The sequence below is a fragment of the Nymphalis io genome, chromosome 3 (genome assembly GCF_905147045.1).
Source record: "Nymphalis io chromosome 3, ilAglIoxx1.1, whole genome shotgun sequence".
NCBI lineage: Eukaryota > Metazoa > Arthropoda > Insecta > Lepidoptera > Nymphalidae > Nymphalis > Nymphalis io.
The window spans coordinates 13,465,967-13,481,849 of NC_065890.1; the positions used below are offsets into that span (position 1 = coordinate 13,465,967).

At 32.4% G+C, this 15,883-nt stretch overlaps 2 protein-coding genes across 2 annotated transcripts; one reads left to right on the plus strand and one right to left on the minus strand.

Moving 5' to 3' along the window:
• Positions 1–3,430: 3,430 nt before the first annotated feature.
• LOC126781243 (uncharacterized) lies at positions 3,431–4,269 on the minus strand. The gene has a single exon (XM_050506136.1). The coding sequence runs from the start codon at positions 4,195–4,197 to the stop codon at positions 3,481–3,483; it is 717 nt and encodes a 238-aa protein (XP_050362093.1). The 5' UTR covers positions 4,198–4,269; the 3' UTR covers positions 3,431–3,480.
• Positions 4,270–6,323: 2,054 nt separating this feature from the next.
• Positions 6,324–15,838, plus strand: LOC126781225 (TBC1 domain family member 20). The gene is made up of 9 exons (XM_050506112.1): positions 6,324–6,540; positions 6,697–6,825; positions 6,953–7,059; positions 7,512–7,649; positions 9,807–10,009; positions 10,156–10,372; positions 10,699–10,808; positions 11,312–11,527; positions 15,792–15,838. The coding sequence occupies exons 1-9, from the start codon at positions 6,390–6,392 to the stop codon at positions 15,811–15,813; spliced, it is 1,293 nt and encodes a 430-aa protein (XP_050362069.1). The 5' UTR covers positions 6,324–6,389; the 3' UTR covers positions 15,814–15,838.
• Positions 15,839–15,883: the final 45 nt, after the last annotated feature.

A 15,883-nucleotide genomic window follows, 5' to 3' on the forward strand; every position in this document is an offset into this window, starting at 1 on the left:
GCTCAGATAAAGAGGAGAGGCCAAATTAATTTGTGTCGGATATCAACAGAATGTCTTTTTTCTCCGCTTATAAAACAAATTCAATTTAGCATTACAATTTGAAAGTCAAATTTCAAATGATAACACAATTAGTACCAATTACTTTTTCAATAAAAATATTATATAAATCTCAAGTAATAGTTATTAAAATTAAATGTAGTAACTTCTGATTGAAGAGTGAAAAATTGGAGTACTTAACGCTTCGTAGGAGAATTATACGATTTCTTTTGTTATGTTATTTTTTTGGTTCGTATATAAATTTGTTTTAAAATTGCGCCAATTAAAAATGTTTTATGAGTCTGCATTCTAGTAAAAAAATCTTAAATGATGTATAATATATTAAGTAACGTAAGTAGGCTGTTTTAATGGCGCTTAATATTGTTTGAAGAGAATGATTTTCTACTAATGAAGGAACTTTAATAAATTTAAGGCTATAAATAATTGATAGTTTTTATCTAAAACTTTATGTTGTAATACGTCCATATAAAGCAACTTATCGATAACGGTTTTAAGAACACTGAATTTACCTATCTAATATACGTCTTGTATTCAAAAAACAGTGAAACCTTGCGCCGGACAAAATTAGACCATACAACACCAACCTACCCTTAAGCAGAATAGACATTTCATTCAATTAAAAAAAAACTGTCTATAGATTCCATCCTTTGAATGAATTAACAACGTATTATCCAAAAGTGTTTTTCACCGCCTCACCGGACTTTTATTCCTGTAAAAAGTTATTCTCATACCGAGATAAATTAAGAAAAAAAAAACACTGCTTCGATACAAACACAATATTTTTCAATGTTAACGAACGCTACCACTAGCTAAAATTGCGATGCGAGGAAACACGAACACACGATACACATAACAGATTTTTTTAGTGCTGTAGGCATGAATTTCATTTTAAAACACCAAACCATATGTATAGAATATCGAACTTCAATGGCCAGTATTAAAAAAGGGCAGCTCACGGCCAAAAACGTTACTGATTTTTTATTTAATAAACACTTATAATTCAATTGTTTAAGAAGCTATATAATATAACAATATAGCAAAATGATAAGAAAAACAATGAAACGTGAGCTCGTTCGTTTAATTTACTAAATTCTAGTTTAAAAAAAACAATAATTAAAATTCATAAAAAAATGGATATATTTTACGCAAAATATTTTGTGCCATGTTCATATAAGCTTAATTGTAGACAAGTATATAAAAAAATATTATATAATATTGAAATAGGTAAATATAATATTTATCAAGTTATTTATAGTTATCAAGGAAGTGGAATTAATAGACAATTTTTAGTTTTCTAAAATGCCTTGAGTTATAATTGACACAAATAAAGCTTACAACACAGCTGTTTCCAGCAAGAAGAAATAATAAGAACGTCATAAAATGGTCGACTTTATTCAGGTAAAATTAATGCATTTCGACGCCCCGCAGTAAATTCATCCTGAATCAATTAGACTCGATTTAAATTATACCTAAAAATTCAAATAAAACCAATTTATACGACAAAATGATGTTCGACGAAATATAATGGTGATATTTTTATTTTACATTAAAAACTGCATTGATTTCGACTTTTATACTAAGTTTATATTCAAGGTTTTCATTAAAAATATAAATATTTTTTTCCTTGTATGCAGAGTTATTAGTTTATGCATTACAGTACAATAAAATAGAAACACGATAAATAGATAATTGTATGAAATATTACCATATAAGTAGCAGCGCTTTGCAGTTTCACTCGCTTTAAATTAGACTATTGATGTGAAACGCGTGAATTACATGTTCCTGTGCGAATATAATGTATAATATAGAAAATATTAATAGTAATTATTTAAGTCAACTTGTTACCTGATAATAGTTGCCATATGCGATTTATCAAGTTAAATTTCACTCAATTCCTTGTAAAAAAGAAGGAAGATCTATGTAACTAAAAAAAAGAAACTATCAAGTTTGATTTCCAATCATTGCTTGGCGCTAACGATTATGTAAATGCGTTTGAAAATATAAGGCTAAATATATATATACGGGCATGTCGAAGTATTGGTTGTGCTGATACATACATCATATAGGTACCTAAGTCTGCAAATTGCAATAGCACGCCGCTCCTAAAGCCGTGCTCTAAGGTTTTTGAATAATTATGTCATCGTATTGAGAATGACACGGAACTTTGTCGAAGTACATCGAAAGTGACAATGAAAATGAGTTCTTCGTTCCAAAAGGTCGGACCCCATTTTCATCGCGTTATTTTCATGGACAAAGTATATACTTACATATATACTCACTTTTCACTAACCTAACATTTTTAAGACAACAGGAAACGTTAAAACATAAGTACCTACATCGCCATCTTTTACTCTAAACATAATTTTTTTCACATTTATGCCCATATTGTTCTACCATTTGAAATATCATGATATCAACTTAAGGTACTTATGATAATTATCGACGATGACTAGTTATCCTATCTCTCATTAATGTTAAAAGTTCAGCTCGCCTCTAGTTTTGCGATACGATGTTATTTCCCTTGTGCTTGTAGTTACACTAGCTTACTTACCATTCAAATCGGAACACAACATAAGTTCGAAGTATTAATTATTACTATGATGTGTGGATGGTACCTACCCAGATGAGCTTGTACAAAGCTCTACCACCAAATAATTCATCTATCAGTGAAAACATATTTTTAATATTTATTGTTATTATTTTGGTTTATGGTCTAGATCCCTTAAGTATGTTTGTCTATTTTAAATCATGTATATTAACAGTGCAGCAGACACTATCATGGGCAACAAAATGCGTTGTACTTACACTTTTGATGATTTATTAATCGTCTATCGGTTATCAACCGTCTTTTTTTTTCGCTGGAAAAACGCATTTACGCCTATCTCCACATGAGGGATATGAGGGACACTCCGTCTTTTCGGGTGACGTCACGGGATCGCTTGCGTATACTATCGGAACGTCCCGGCGGTCCCGCCTCTACAGACCTCCAAATCCTAGGTTCTCAGGGTACAAAGACCCCCTAGCCCCGGCGACACTTACGGCGGGAGGAGAAGGTTTGCTTAGCGCTTCTTCAGATCTATCTTAACAGATAATGAAACCGAAATACCCTCAATAGTTATTAAAATAAAAACAACGTTAAAAATATATGCTAGAATTCGCATTCTATATAGTACAAAATATTTGGATGCTGGGTCGCGTCAGATTTTTGTAATATTTTTTCGGCCGAAGTAGAAATAAGCTACCCTATCAACCGTTGCTATATTTCTATAAAAGGAGTGTAATAAAAATTAAATTACAATTCAATCAAAAGCTATTTTAAAACAACAATATAATATTATAATGTCATTGAAATCATAGTTTCTATATACTTTTTCAATGCGTCACGAATCAATATTTTCCTTCAAAAATTTGTTGAGAACGTAGTTACTTATCTTGCATTTCCAATTTATAAAGGCAAGTGCAGCAAGGGCAAAAGTATAGACGTAGAAATCTTGCAAATTTGGACTTAGCAGTAGTGCCCGAATCACTATCACCACTGAATTTTGGTGAAATATTACCATCTTGATATATATTTTTAGCGATAACAATCTTTTGATTCATATCTGAGGTATTCGAAATAGCTTGAGTTAATTGTTTTTTTGTATGTTGGCAGCACGCAGTAAAACTTATAGCGTGTTCCCAAGAAGTTAACGGTAATAAATACTCTTCAACATCAAGACTATGTTTAGACGCACGTTGTGACTGTAACATTACTGTCGCCAAATTAACCATGGACGAACTGTGCGGCTGGTGAAGACCATCTCCCAAGGCCACATTATCCATTTTGTCATTCATATCGTTAGCACATAGCTTCATTCTCAATACGGTGATATCAGAATCGCTGGGCCACGATATCACATCGGACGATTCTTTTTGATACTTTTGTCGTGATCTTTCCTTTTTCTTGGTATGTTCTGATTTAACTATTGACAACCCAGTTTCTAAACTCTTCCCTAAATTAGCGGAAATACTACTATTTGTTTCGGAAGGTAACTTAAACGCAACTTGTCGGGCGTTGATATTACCGTTTGCTTTTTGTATATCTATAATATCTTCAATTTTTCTTACGATGTTATCTCGCGTATCATGTTCAATATCCATTATATGTACTTTAAATGATTTAAATGAAATTAATACACGTTATTAATTTTTTATTAAATATTTTTGACCCTAATCGGGTTGGTTTTTTGACAATGACATTAATTATAATATTTATTGATAAAAATGACATATCCAATTCCGATATACATATGTTTACATTCGTTAAGTCAGTTCTAGGCAAGCAACAATGAGTTTAAACTTTTTAACGAATTATAGTATAAAGGTGGCTTGCCACGGTTTGGGACGACCGCGGCGGACCTGCTGCCAATCATTAGAAAAGTATCTGTGGAAACACAGGCGAGTCCGTAGCAGTGTGTTGGATCCGCCGCGAGCTGCAAACTTCCAAGGCGCAGTGCAGATTTTATCATTTTGGAATGACAAAATGGCTTCGAATGTCAAGACCGACACAGACATAAGCACCGTTTGAAGAGCCATGCTACACGACTACCCTAATACACAGAATCAAACACCGTAGGAAGCCACCTTATTATATACCTACATATTATCCCTCTTCCAAAAATTCTAGTTTGTACGAAGTTGTATTTCTATAACACTTAGCATTACTTGAAGTTATTTCAAATATTATTATTATAAATTATATTGTCTCTGTTTAAAAATAAAATAACATAAAATGATTGCATATCTATAAAACTGTCTATAGTTATATAGGTATGTGAGAAAATATACATATATATATAAAACTATACAAAACAAATCTATAACGTAACATAACATATACGTTCTGTATATCGAGTGCATTTTTAAGTCAGGTAAGTGTTACATTTTATTTCGATGAGTATTTAAGTTTTAATTCTTTCTTTTGATATTTGAAAACCTATTTTTTAACAATATTGTCATCTATTTCCAATATATTTTATGTATAGATTTAGAGACAAAATCTTTTATCATTACATAAAAAAATTCGCGGGATGTTACTGCGTCTGTTTGTCTATCAGACACACTGTTCAGTTACACGATAAACTCAAAAACTACGAAACTGATTTTCACATGGTGTCCGAAAATGGATATATTAATTTACATGGAAAGTTTAGCTATATAATTTATTATGATTTTGTACAATGTGGCTGAAATATGATAATGATTTTTAAAGATGTCATCAATAGAATTATATCTTGTACCATGTATTCTTACTAATCTTAAAAATGCAAACGTGGGTTTATTTGTTACGCTCTCACGTCTTAACTACTCAAATTGTATAATGATCGATCTTAAATTTTGCATACACGGTATCAAGGGCACAGAAAAAGACATAAGGCAACACTTGCTCCTCCCGCCTAAAACGAGAGCGAAGCCACGGGCGGAAACTAGATACAATATGAACCTTTTATGTAGACTCTTATTCTAGCTGTGCGAAGCCGGGACGGATAGTTAGTAAATTATAAGTACAGCATTTAGCACGCAAGATTGTTGTGCTTGTCCAGTGCCGAAACAATACGAAATAAATAATAATATAAGTATTTAAAAATATCAAGCCTCACTTATTTCTTGATACTACTTCCTTACTTCCTATTCTTATAAAAACATAAGCAAACAATTTTATGTTTCTCTGATCATACGAGCCCCTAAATATTATATTATATGAAAGGTCATATAATATAATATTTAGGTACTATTGCCTTAAGTTTCTTGGTTTGACTGAAGTTTGGTGTTATCATAAAAAGTTCACCAAAGTGCTTAAGAATAAATAAACAGCGTTTAATAAAACTATTTATTTTATAACCTGAACATGTTTCAAAATATATATATTGATATTGTTTGAAATATTGTTGTTATTACATATACACATAAATATATTTATTAATAGTATAAAATTATCAATTTTTAGAAAAGAAAAATCCGATAAAATTGCTTTTTGTGTTTTTACGTATAAGGAAACGTTAAAATACGTTCAAAAACTTATTACAGTCATCTGATCTATGTATTTTTTGTTTTAAAATATTAACCTTGTTACATCTCCCTTATTTGTAAATAAATTCAATAATATCAAAGTATGATGAATAGTTTTTTGATATTTGATAATTATTTATTTATTTAATGCACATTGCAGTATATGACCACAGAATACTACTGCGCTATTTGACACCTAAGTTTTGAGAAATACGAAATGTCATCACATTCTCAAGAGAAGGATGGTGTAATGTTTTCGGTTTGTTGAATTTACTTTTCTTACGATGGAATCTATTAGTTCCGATGGTGATAGTGGTGATAAATACACTATTAATGGAGACTGTTCGCCGACTTCAAATAAAGACTCCAACAGCTTAAATCATGCAAAAAATATCGATGACATCTCTACGCCTTCTGAATTGAAATTTGATGAAGGTATTGTAAACAATTATTATGACTTATACCTTTTTACCATTATACTTCAATCGTATCAAGCGATTAACGATAGCGATAAGAAAGTATTGTTTTGTATTTTCAATAACAGGCTAAAAGTTGAATATCAATTCCTGTCACTTATTTTTGTTTATTTAGATTTTGAGTTCGAGGACCCTGATGTCACCAAGAAGCGAAAAGAAATAGAAAAATGTCTGTTAAATCCAGATGTAGTGAACTTAGAACAATGGGTACACTTTGCTAAAAGTAAAGCAGGTTTGATTTCTGGTAAGCTTAAATGTTAGGATTTTTCATGTACAATGTTACTTCACATCACCTTTCTCTTTTAATGACCAAAATATTAGTAAAACTTTGCACTGTAAAAACAGATATAATATTTTAATCACTTTTGTAGATGAATATAGAAGAAAAATATGGCCTTTATTAGTTGGTGTTACACAGGAAGAGATGACGGAACCACCTTCACTTGATGAACTCTCGACACACCCTGAGTATAATCAGGTATATCGTTCAGATGTTACTATTATGAAGCCACAGTTTACCAGTAACAGCCTGTGAATGTCCCACTGCTGGGCTAAGGTCTCCTCTCCCTTTTTGAGGAGAAGGTTTTGGAGCTTATTCGACCACGCTGCTCCAATGCGGGTTGTTGAAATACACATGTGGCAGAATTTCAGTGAAATTAGACACATGCAGGTTTTCTCACAATGTTTTCCTTCACCGTCAAGCACGAGATGAATTATATTCTCAAATTAAAAACATAAAATTTCAGTGGTGCTTGCCCGGGTTTGAACCCACAATCATCGGTTAAGATTCACATATTCTTACCACTGGGCCATCCCGGCTTCACAATTTATGTTGTTAAATAAAATTTAGTTTTATTCTATCAGTGTTTAATTTTATATTGAAAATTATAATAGCTTAAGATACAAATATAATGTTCTTTTATGTTATAGGTTGTGTTAGATGTGAACAGGTCTTTAAAGCGGTTCCCCCCTGGCATTCCATATGAGCAGAGAGTGGCTCTCCAGGATCAGCTAACAGTGCTCATTTTACGAGTCATCATGAAATATCCGCATTTGAAATATTATCAAGTGAGTACATTATAATTATTGCTAAGAATCCATACAGGTTTATATATTTATTTTCATTTTATTCATGTTTATTTATGGTTATTGTAAATATGTAATAGTTTAAGGATTATAATACTATCAACATTAATTTATATTGAAAATAAATGATATTTTTTTATTAATAGTTTTAGTATATTACAGATTACTATTTTGTTCTAATGTAATTTGTTCTAATTAAAAATATTAAAAATTGTACTTGTATAGTTTTCGTGGTTGATTCATGTTTACTAAATAAAATCTTATTTATAAGTATAACATTATTTATATACATAATAGCATAATAATCTGTATCGAGGGACTTGCTTTCTCAAAAAGAATCCCCTTGCCAGGACTGCATGTTCTCGATTGGGTTGTTGATAAATTGGATTTAAGCCTTAGGGAATGTAGTAGCCGAAATGGCCTAGTGGTAAGAACGCGTGAATCTTAACCGATGATTGTGGGTTCAAACCCGAGCAAGCACCAATTAATTTTCAAGTGCTTAATTTATGTTTATAATTCATCTCGTGCTTGATGGTGGGTTCAAACCCGGGCAAGCACTAATGAATTTTCAAGTGCTTAATTTGTGTTTATAATTCATCTCGTGCTTGACATTGAAGGAAATTGTGAGGAAACCTGCATGTGTCTAATTTCATTGAAATTTTGCCTGAAATTGAAAGGGAGAGGAGGCCTTAGCCCTGCAGTGGGACATTAAGAGGCTGTTACTTACTAAACTATCATAGCATTATATAGCATTGTCCTGTAATAATGGTTGTAAAAAGAAAAATAAGAAAATATATAATGGACTATTATAATATTTTACAAAAGTGTAAGGATGGAAAAAACATTGATGAAAGTTCTTTTTTTTTAATAACATATCATATATTCAAGGTATAAAATTACACAGTTTTATTGACTTTGTGATATATGCGATATTTATACTACAATAACTGTAGTATAAATAATAAAATATAATATTGTATTGATAAACATATGTTGTTACATAAACACTTTATGTTAATTAAATATAAATAATAAATACATTACACACTTATCTAATTATATTAATATATTTATTAGTATTTCATATTAGTTATTTATAATAGCATTTTATTCAAAATAAAAATAATATTATTATAGGAATGAACTATATGTAAAGATGTAGCTCCACTTAAGACCAAGTAAGCTAGAACAAAGACAGTACACTTGTGTAATTTGTACACCACACTGTTGATACACTAATTACTACACCTTATGAATCGTTTTTCTTGTGCTTCTGCCTGTTACATATTAGCTGAGCTTGAGTTCTGTTTAATGAAAAATTAGTGTCATAGTTTTGTGTTTATAATATATTACCAAGATCAAGGAATAATATTTATAATTCTATCGAAACAGTTCTATATTCTCCTGATTTGCATTAAAAAACAAACTCACCTATACTCGCCCATGGCTTTGTCCAAGCCTAAGCTGAAGAATGAGCTAGTTTATAACAAGGCAAAGCTAAGGTTGGTGGTGCATTGATAGTGTAAAGGATGGTTAAAATTTCATATGGTGACAATATATATGGGCGATGGTGACCACTTAATATAAGGTTGCCCTTACTACTTTATATAAACAAAACAACAACAGTTGATTGTGAATAAATACCCAAAGAGACCTTACTCGAGAGCGAAAAGTAAAAATACATTTGTAAAAGTGACTAAACTTAAAACAGTGAAAGTGGAAGAGAAAGTATATGTGGAGTAACTCAGCTCCGCTAGTTGTATTTAAAATGCTTTACAAATAATTATACCATTGACCTTGATATACAAATTATAATATGCAAATTAGTGTTTTTGAAATTTAACGGCTTTACATATAAAAGTGCTTAGCAGCTGGTTTTTTAACAATGCTGCGTCTTCTTCTTTCGAATGTCAAATTAATAATGATAAAAAGAGATAAATCTACGTTTAACTAAACAGTTGAACAATTTTTATTAATAAGTTTTTTTTTGAAGAATTAAATATATTAAGTAATAACAGTGCTGCTAATTATAGAATATTTTGAATTGCTTTTTAATTTTTAACACTATAATTTTATATATTTTTTAATCGTCTGAATCATATGAATATTAGTAAAATATCAAGTTTATTTAACTTCTAGGGTTACCACGATGTAGCGATTACGTTACTATTGGTGTGTGGTGATAAAGCTTCGTTCCCGTTGCTGTGTCGTCTGTCGTACGGACCAAGTGCTCCGCTAGCACCCTTCATGCAGACTACGATGCAGCCCACACAGCACCTGCTCAACTACATGCTGCCCGTTATACGAAGGGCCGATGAAAGGCTGGCGGATTGCTTAGAAAAGTAAATGAAAATTATGTTTATTTAAATTTGTCGTCTAATGAGAATCCTTTAATATATTTGATTTGATCATCTGTTTTGACTAAATAAATTCACACTTGTAAATAAAAAAAGTGTCCGAACGTACTAGTGACGGTGCGCGTGCGCAGGTCTGGCGTGGGCACGATGTTCGCGCTGCCGTGGTACCTGACGTGGTTCGGGCACAGCCTCAACCGCTACGCGGACGTGGTGCGGCTGTACGACTACTTCCTGTGCGCCGCGCCGCTGTTCCCCGTCTACGTCACGGCGGCGCTCGTGCTGCACCGCGCGCCCGACGTGCTGCTCTGCGACGCCGACATGGCCATGATGCACTGCCTGCTGTCCCGGGTCGGTATTGTCTCGTGCGTACCTTGCGCATCCTGTTGTCTGACATAAAACTAATCTGTACTATTACAATTCCCTACGCTTTGTACAAGACCACATAGTCATCAGATATTCGACCGCTAAACAGTAATACTTAACCTTGTGTTCCGGTTCGAAGGGTGAGTGAGCCAGTGTACTTAATATTTCTTACCTCGCCAATGTCTATGAGCGGTGGTGGCCCATTCGTCCGTCCTAGCTATAACATATTTTTTTTGATTAATTCAGTGTATTAGTAGTATTGAGGTCGTATTATTAATCAATCAGTCATGTTACTTTCGTTTTTGTTGCAGTTACCAGATGACTTGCCGTTCGAAGACATATTGGTGACAGCGAAAAAATTATACGACGAAAACGATCCGACTGACTTAGAGGCCGAGGTTGATGCGTTAGAAAAGAGAGAGTAAGTGATTAATATGTCTTATGTTATGTGGCTTGTGTATACCAGTACTAGAGTGTATATTTTGGCCCTCAAGCGTAAACAATAAATATAATTTCTTGATGGTCAGGTCAGGGTCAGGTCAGCAAGTAATAGAAATGCCAACTTTATTAAACCTAACTATAATATGTATGACAGGTCACGACTCCGGAAAATCTGGACAGCGTGATTCAGAAATTGACCGTATTTAGAACACCGCCATCTGTGGGCTAATGGCCGCAACATTATATTGTATTGTACGAAAATACGTACGGGTTTATAACTTTTAATAGACTTATCCGATTTTGAGGAAGTAAAGACTAAACTGAGCCTCGAAATGCTTCTTATCACAATTCAGTTTGTAATTTTTAGCCGTTTTCAAGATTAAGATTAAGTTTTAGGACAAACAGACAAAAGATGATCGTTTTAGTTCTGGTGACTCACAAATAGCCATATTATTAACTTTCACCCCGACTCCTCGCCGGCAGGGAGCAGCAGCGGCGCGCGGACGACGAGCGCATGCGGCGGCGCGCGGCGGAGCGCGCGGGGCGCGGCGCGCGGGGCGGGGGGCGCGGCGGCGGCGGCGGCGGCGGCTGGCGGCTCGTGCCGGCGGCGCTGCGGCGCCCGGGCCCGCGCCGCGCCGCGTTGGCGCTGGCGGCCGCGCTGCTCGCCGTCTACGTGTACTACCGCCCCGACCTCTTCAGGTAGCGCCGCGCCTTCCGGCTCGTCCTCTTCCGCTTCTAGGCGACGCCCCGCCCCGCCCCGCGAGACGTCGGCTCGTTCTGTGCGTTTTTGTTTCTTTCGCGAGGTAGTTCGTTTGCGTCTCGCGGCCGCCCGGGGCCGGACGAGCCGGTGGTCGACGTTCCGCCGATCCGGTCGCGGGAGGACGTTCCGTTGGCCCGGAGTGAGTGGGGAATTCGATGTTAGGGGTTAAAATGGGAGTGCCCGTGCGGGTAGCCGTAGCGAATGTCTGTGCGCTATATTAATGGAGTAGCTTGAGTGGGTCGCTTGTAATGAAGGGTGAGGCCCCCGTGGACTGCCGTATGTTGCAGGTGTATAGGAGTAGTATTCGAGGCGCAGACCTTAGTAAAACGATTGAAAAATTACTTAATAACAAAACTGCCTTTGCTAGCGTGAAGCTTTATTCAGAAATGATGATGTATTTTATGTGTGTACAAACTGCAAAAGTAAGTAACTGCAATTAAACATCGTTATGATTAAGTTAAAAATGTTAATCTTTACCCGTATTTTAAAAATAAATGATCTAACTTTAATTTTAATTTTTTCCTGAAGTTAAAAATTTTACCATAAATGTTATTCTTTAAACATCTTTAAAATTTTGTTACGTTTCGCAAAATGTAATTATTAAGAAAAAAAAACATGTTATTCTCTATAATGTATTAAATTATTGTCATTTTTTCTTTAAGTCTAAAATGTATTTGTAACTCGTATAATATTCGTATATTATATTATATGATTTAATTTCACATTTAAATGTAATCAATCCATTAATCAAATGCGACCCTCGCTGTATTCCCTTATGATCTCCTTAATTCAGATTAAAAAAAATTAAGACGAACATTGAAATTAAAATAACTTTATTTTAAACCGATCTATAATAATACGTTAAGCATAAAAACAATAAATAATACGAGTAAAGAATGGAATATGCCGTGCCACCGGATGCCATAAGCAAGGAAGAACAGTTATTAATACAACCTTGGTCTGACTTTATCAAATAAATAGGTAGAGACGCCTATTGAGGAGACCTTGAATGCGTTTGTGTCAGATTTTCAGTTCTACTCGTGTTATTTACTCTGTGGTTCAACTTTACTCTGGATTTAAATTATCATCTTGGCATTTCATTGTAAATTATTTATAATTTATGTTTCTTGTTTAAGTGATGTGTTTATTAAATTGTGATATTAATTTTTTTAAGCTCGTCAGATCATTCATTCACTCATTCCTCATTAGTTATGATTAGATCATTGGCGATGTGTGTTATTGTAAAGACTTCTTTAGTCGTATGTAGACTGATCTAGTTGACAGTCAGATATGTAAAGCTGAGTCTCCACAAAAGGAATTGTGTTGTCACATGTAGCTAAGTTGTAAACAAAATGTGGAGAATTGTGATTACGTTTTAGAAATTAAAGTTAAAAATACATAAAAACTGTCAATTATATTTTAAATTCGATGTTAACGGAGCGGTAATTTTAATACAATCCGGATTTTACCGGAAAATCGATTTCGAAATTTTATATTAACTAAAAAATGAACTATTATAACAAATTTTACTAATTCCATAACCATGAGTATATGTGCTTTAACACCTCTACGTATATTAATCATAATTAAACTGATTATTTTCTACAAAATTTCTAAAACAATTTGACAAAATTAAAAAGCTTGCTTCACAAATAAAAAATGAAAAAAAACACATATTTATTAAATTATAATTCTCTTTTTATGAAGCTAAGCTCTAATAAAAACTTTTCTGAGTTATAGGATTATGTATAAATATAAAGAAAGGTTATATTGACAAATATGAACTTCACGGTTAGTATATAGGTATAAACAAACTCTATAACTAGTATGTCGATATTGTAGGAAGTATATTTATATGATTTCTAATGCAACTTAGTTTATTATTATCATAAGAGTTGTCTTATTGTTACAAATAAGTGCATATTTACAATATGTTGTTAATAAATGTATGCTATCCGAACGAGATCAAAGTTATTTAATTCCTAATATTTGTTAGTTTTTTAGAATGAATATCTTGCATGTCCCTGGTATAAATGTGCATCCTCACAAATGGAAAATTGTCAACTTTTTTTACCACACATATTAGTGTACAATATTTTTTTTAAATACCTTGAGTTGTCAACAAAATTTGATACATTATGTTAGCAGTCACAAAAACAGGAGTTGACTATTTTAATGTGAATGCACCTTAATACATATGTGTGAAAGAATAACAATGAGTAATTAAAAATATTAGCATTTAGAAAATTACATTAATTAATTTGACAACGTGTGCGATTAATTAGCTTGTAACTGTAGCTTATTAGGCATTGGTGTGAATGTACATAGTGAAGTAACAGGTTTTAAATGTCTCAGTGCTGGGCAATGGTCTCGAGTTTTTGAAAAGAAAGTATCAATCAACCCGCATTGTGATCCGATTCATGAAGGTTTTCTGAGCACGAGATGAATAAAAAAAACTCCAAATATTATTATTTTTATTGTTATTTAATATTCCGGTTTCACTAACGTTCCTTATCAAGTAATTATTTCCATAGTTTTCTCGAAACAGCCTTCAGTTAAGAACTTTCGGTTCATTTAGTATTACTTGAAATATATGTATGCATTATGCAAATAGATAGTTCAATCCACGGTGACGCACCCCATTGTCTGTCCCCAGTGTCTTCGTGGATTGAACTAAATATATATAATAAAAACATCTATATATAATCCATGCTACTAAAAAATAAGAATATAATGTTCACGGTCTAGGGCACAATAACAAGTTTTTTTTAGTCATTCATGTATATAGTATAATTTATTTTTTTATTTTCAATTGTAAATATTCAATACATTGATAATTTGTATGGATTCGAGTATTTGGTGGTGAAATATTATTGTGATTATAAGATCTAAAGACTTTGAATGAGGTAACACTTTGATTGTTATATTTAATATGAAAATGTCAAGCTAGAGTAATAAATATTGTAACCACATGTAATGAATTCCAATGTTTATATAGTTTGTTTACTTCCTTGGAAAAATATTAATACAATGTTTATAATATTTGTAATGGATAGTATGAAGACAGTTCTTAATATAAATTATTTAACAAAAACTATTACTTTAATTTTATTGAGCTAAGCTTTATAATTATAAGATTAAAAAAAATATTGAAGTTGTTCTCGTTACCTTGAATGTTATTTAACATGCATATGCAATTAAAAATGCAAGTATAAATTAAATATGTATTGTTAAAAAATTGTTATCATCAGTACAATGACGATTTTATTAAATATTACCTTGAAAATATAATAATACGGAAAATTTTACTTTATAATTTAATTATTTCTTTAAATATTACCCGTTCTAAAGGTTGCTAGGACGTTTTGATAAAACGTTACACGACATTGATGTTTAGTGTCAAAATAAATAGTTTTTTTTTTAGAAATCTTGTAAATACGAACAGCTTACATTTTAGTAGTCATCATAGTTTTAACGTACAAATAAATATGTCGATAGCGTTGCTGTCGGTACTTAAAGTGAGTTGGCATCGTACCCCATTCCAATGTCTTAACAGCATTTAGAACGGTAAATATACCTTATATTAACTTTAAAAGTAAATAATTTATAGTACTATTTAAATCTAATACATTTAATCTCATTTTTATCAGATACGAATCTTTGAATTCGTGTCAAAGGAATTAATTCAGTTATATAAATAATTAATTTTTTCTTACTGATAATGGTATCATTTATTACATTGATATAGTTTGAACTAATAACACAGATAGATTTTTTAAAATGTTTATTTAATTATTTTAAGTTCTGATATTGGCATGTATTTCTTTAATTAATATTTTTATTTTATCGATGATAGAAATCTTAGCTAAATAGCCGTTCTTATTGTAATTTTTGATTAAATATATAACAAACTGTACAGTTACCTATACAACTGTTACGAAGTTACGACCATAGACAACGCCGCTAACGCAGGGTAATCATAAGACGATATTCGCGCTAAAATTTTTGTTTAAAAATAAAAATTTAATTTGGTGACAATCGTTTTTTTTTTGCTTGTACGGATACGCTATTGAAACCGAGATTAACTATTTTATTAATTCATATTGCGATATGAACGACACTCGCATGTAAAATAATACATGTTTATTACGGAAACGCTTTCTTCTATGTTGATTTTAATTTTGTCTATTTTGTAATTCGCAGGGAGCGAGAGGACGACTTGTGATGTAGGGTGACAATAAAACATTGTGTTTTTTTTCTTATTTTCTTTTTTTTATTATATTTTGACTATAAAA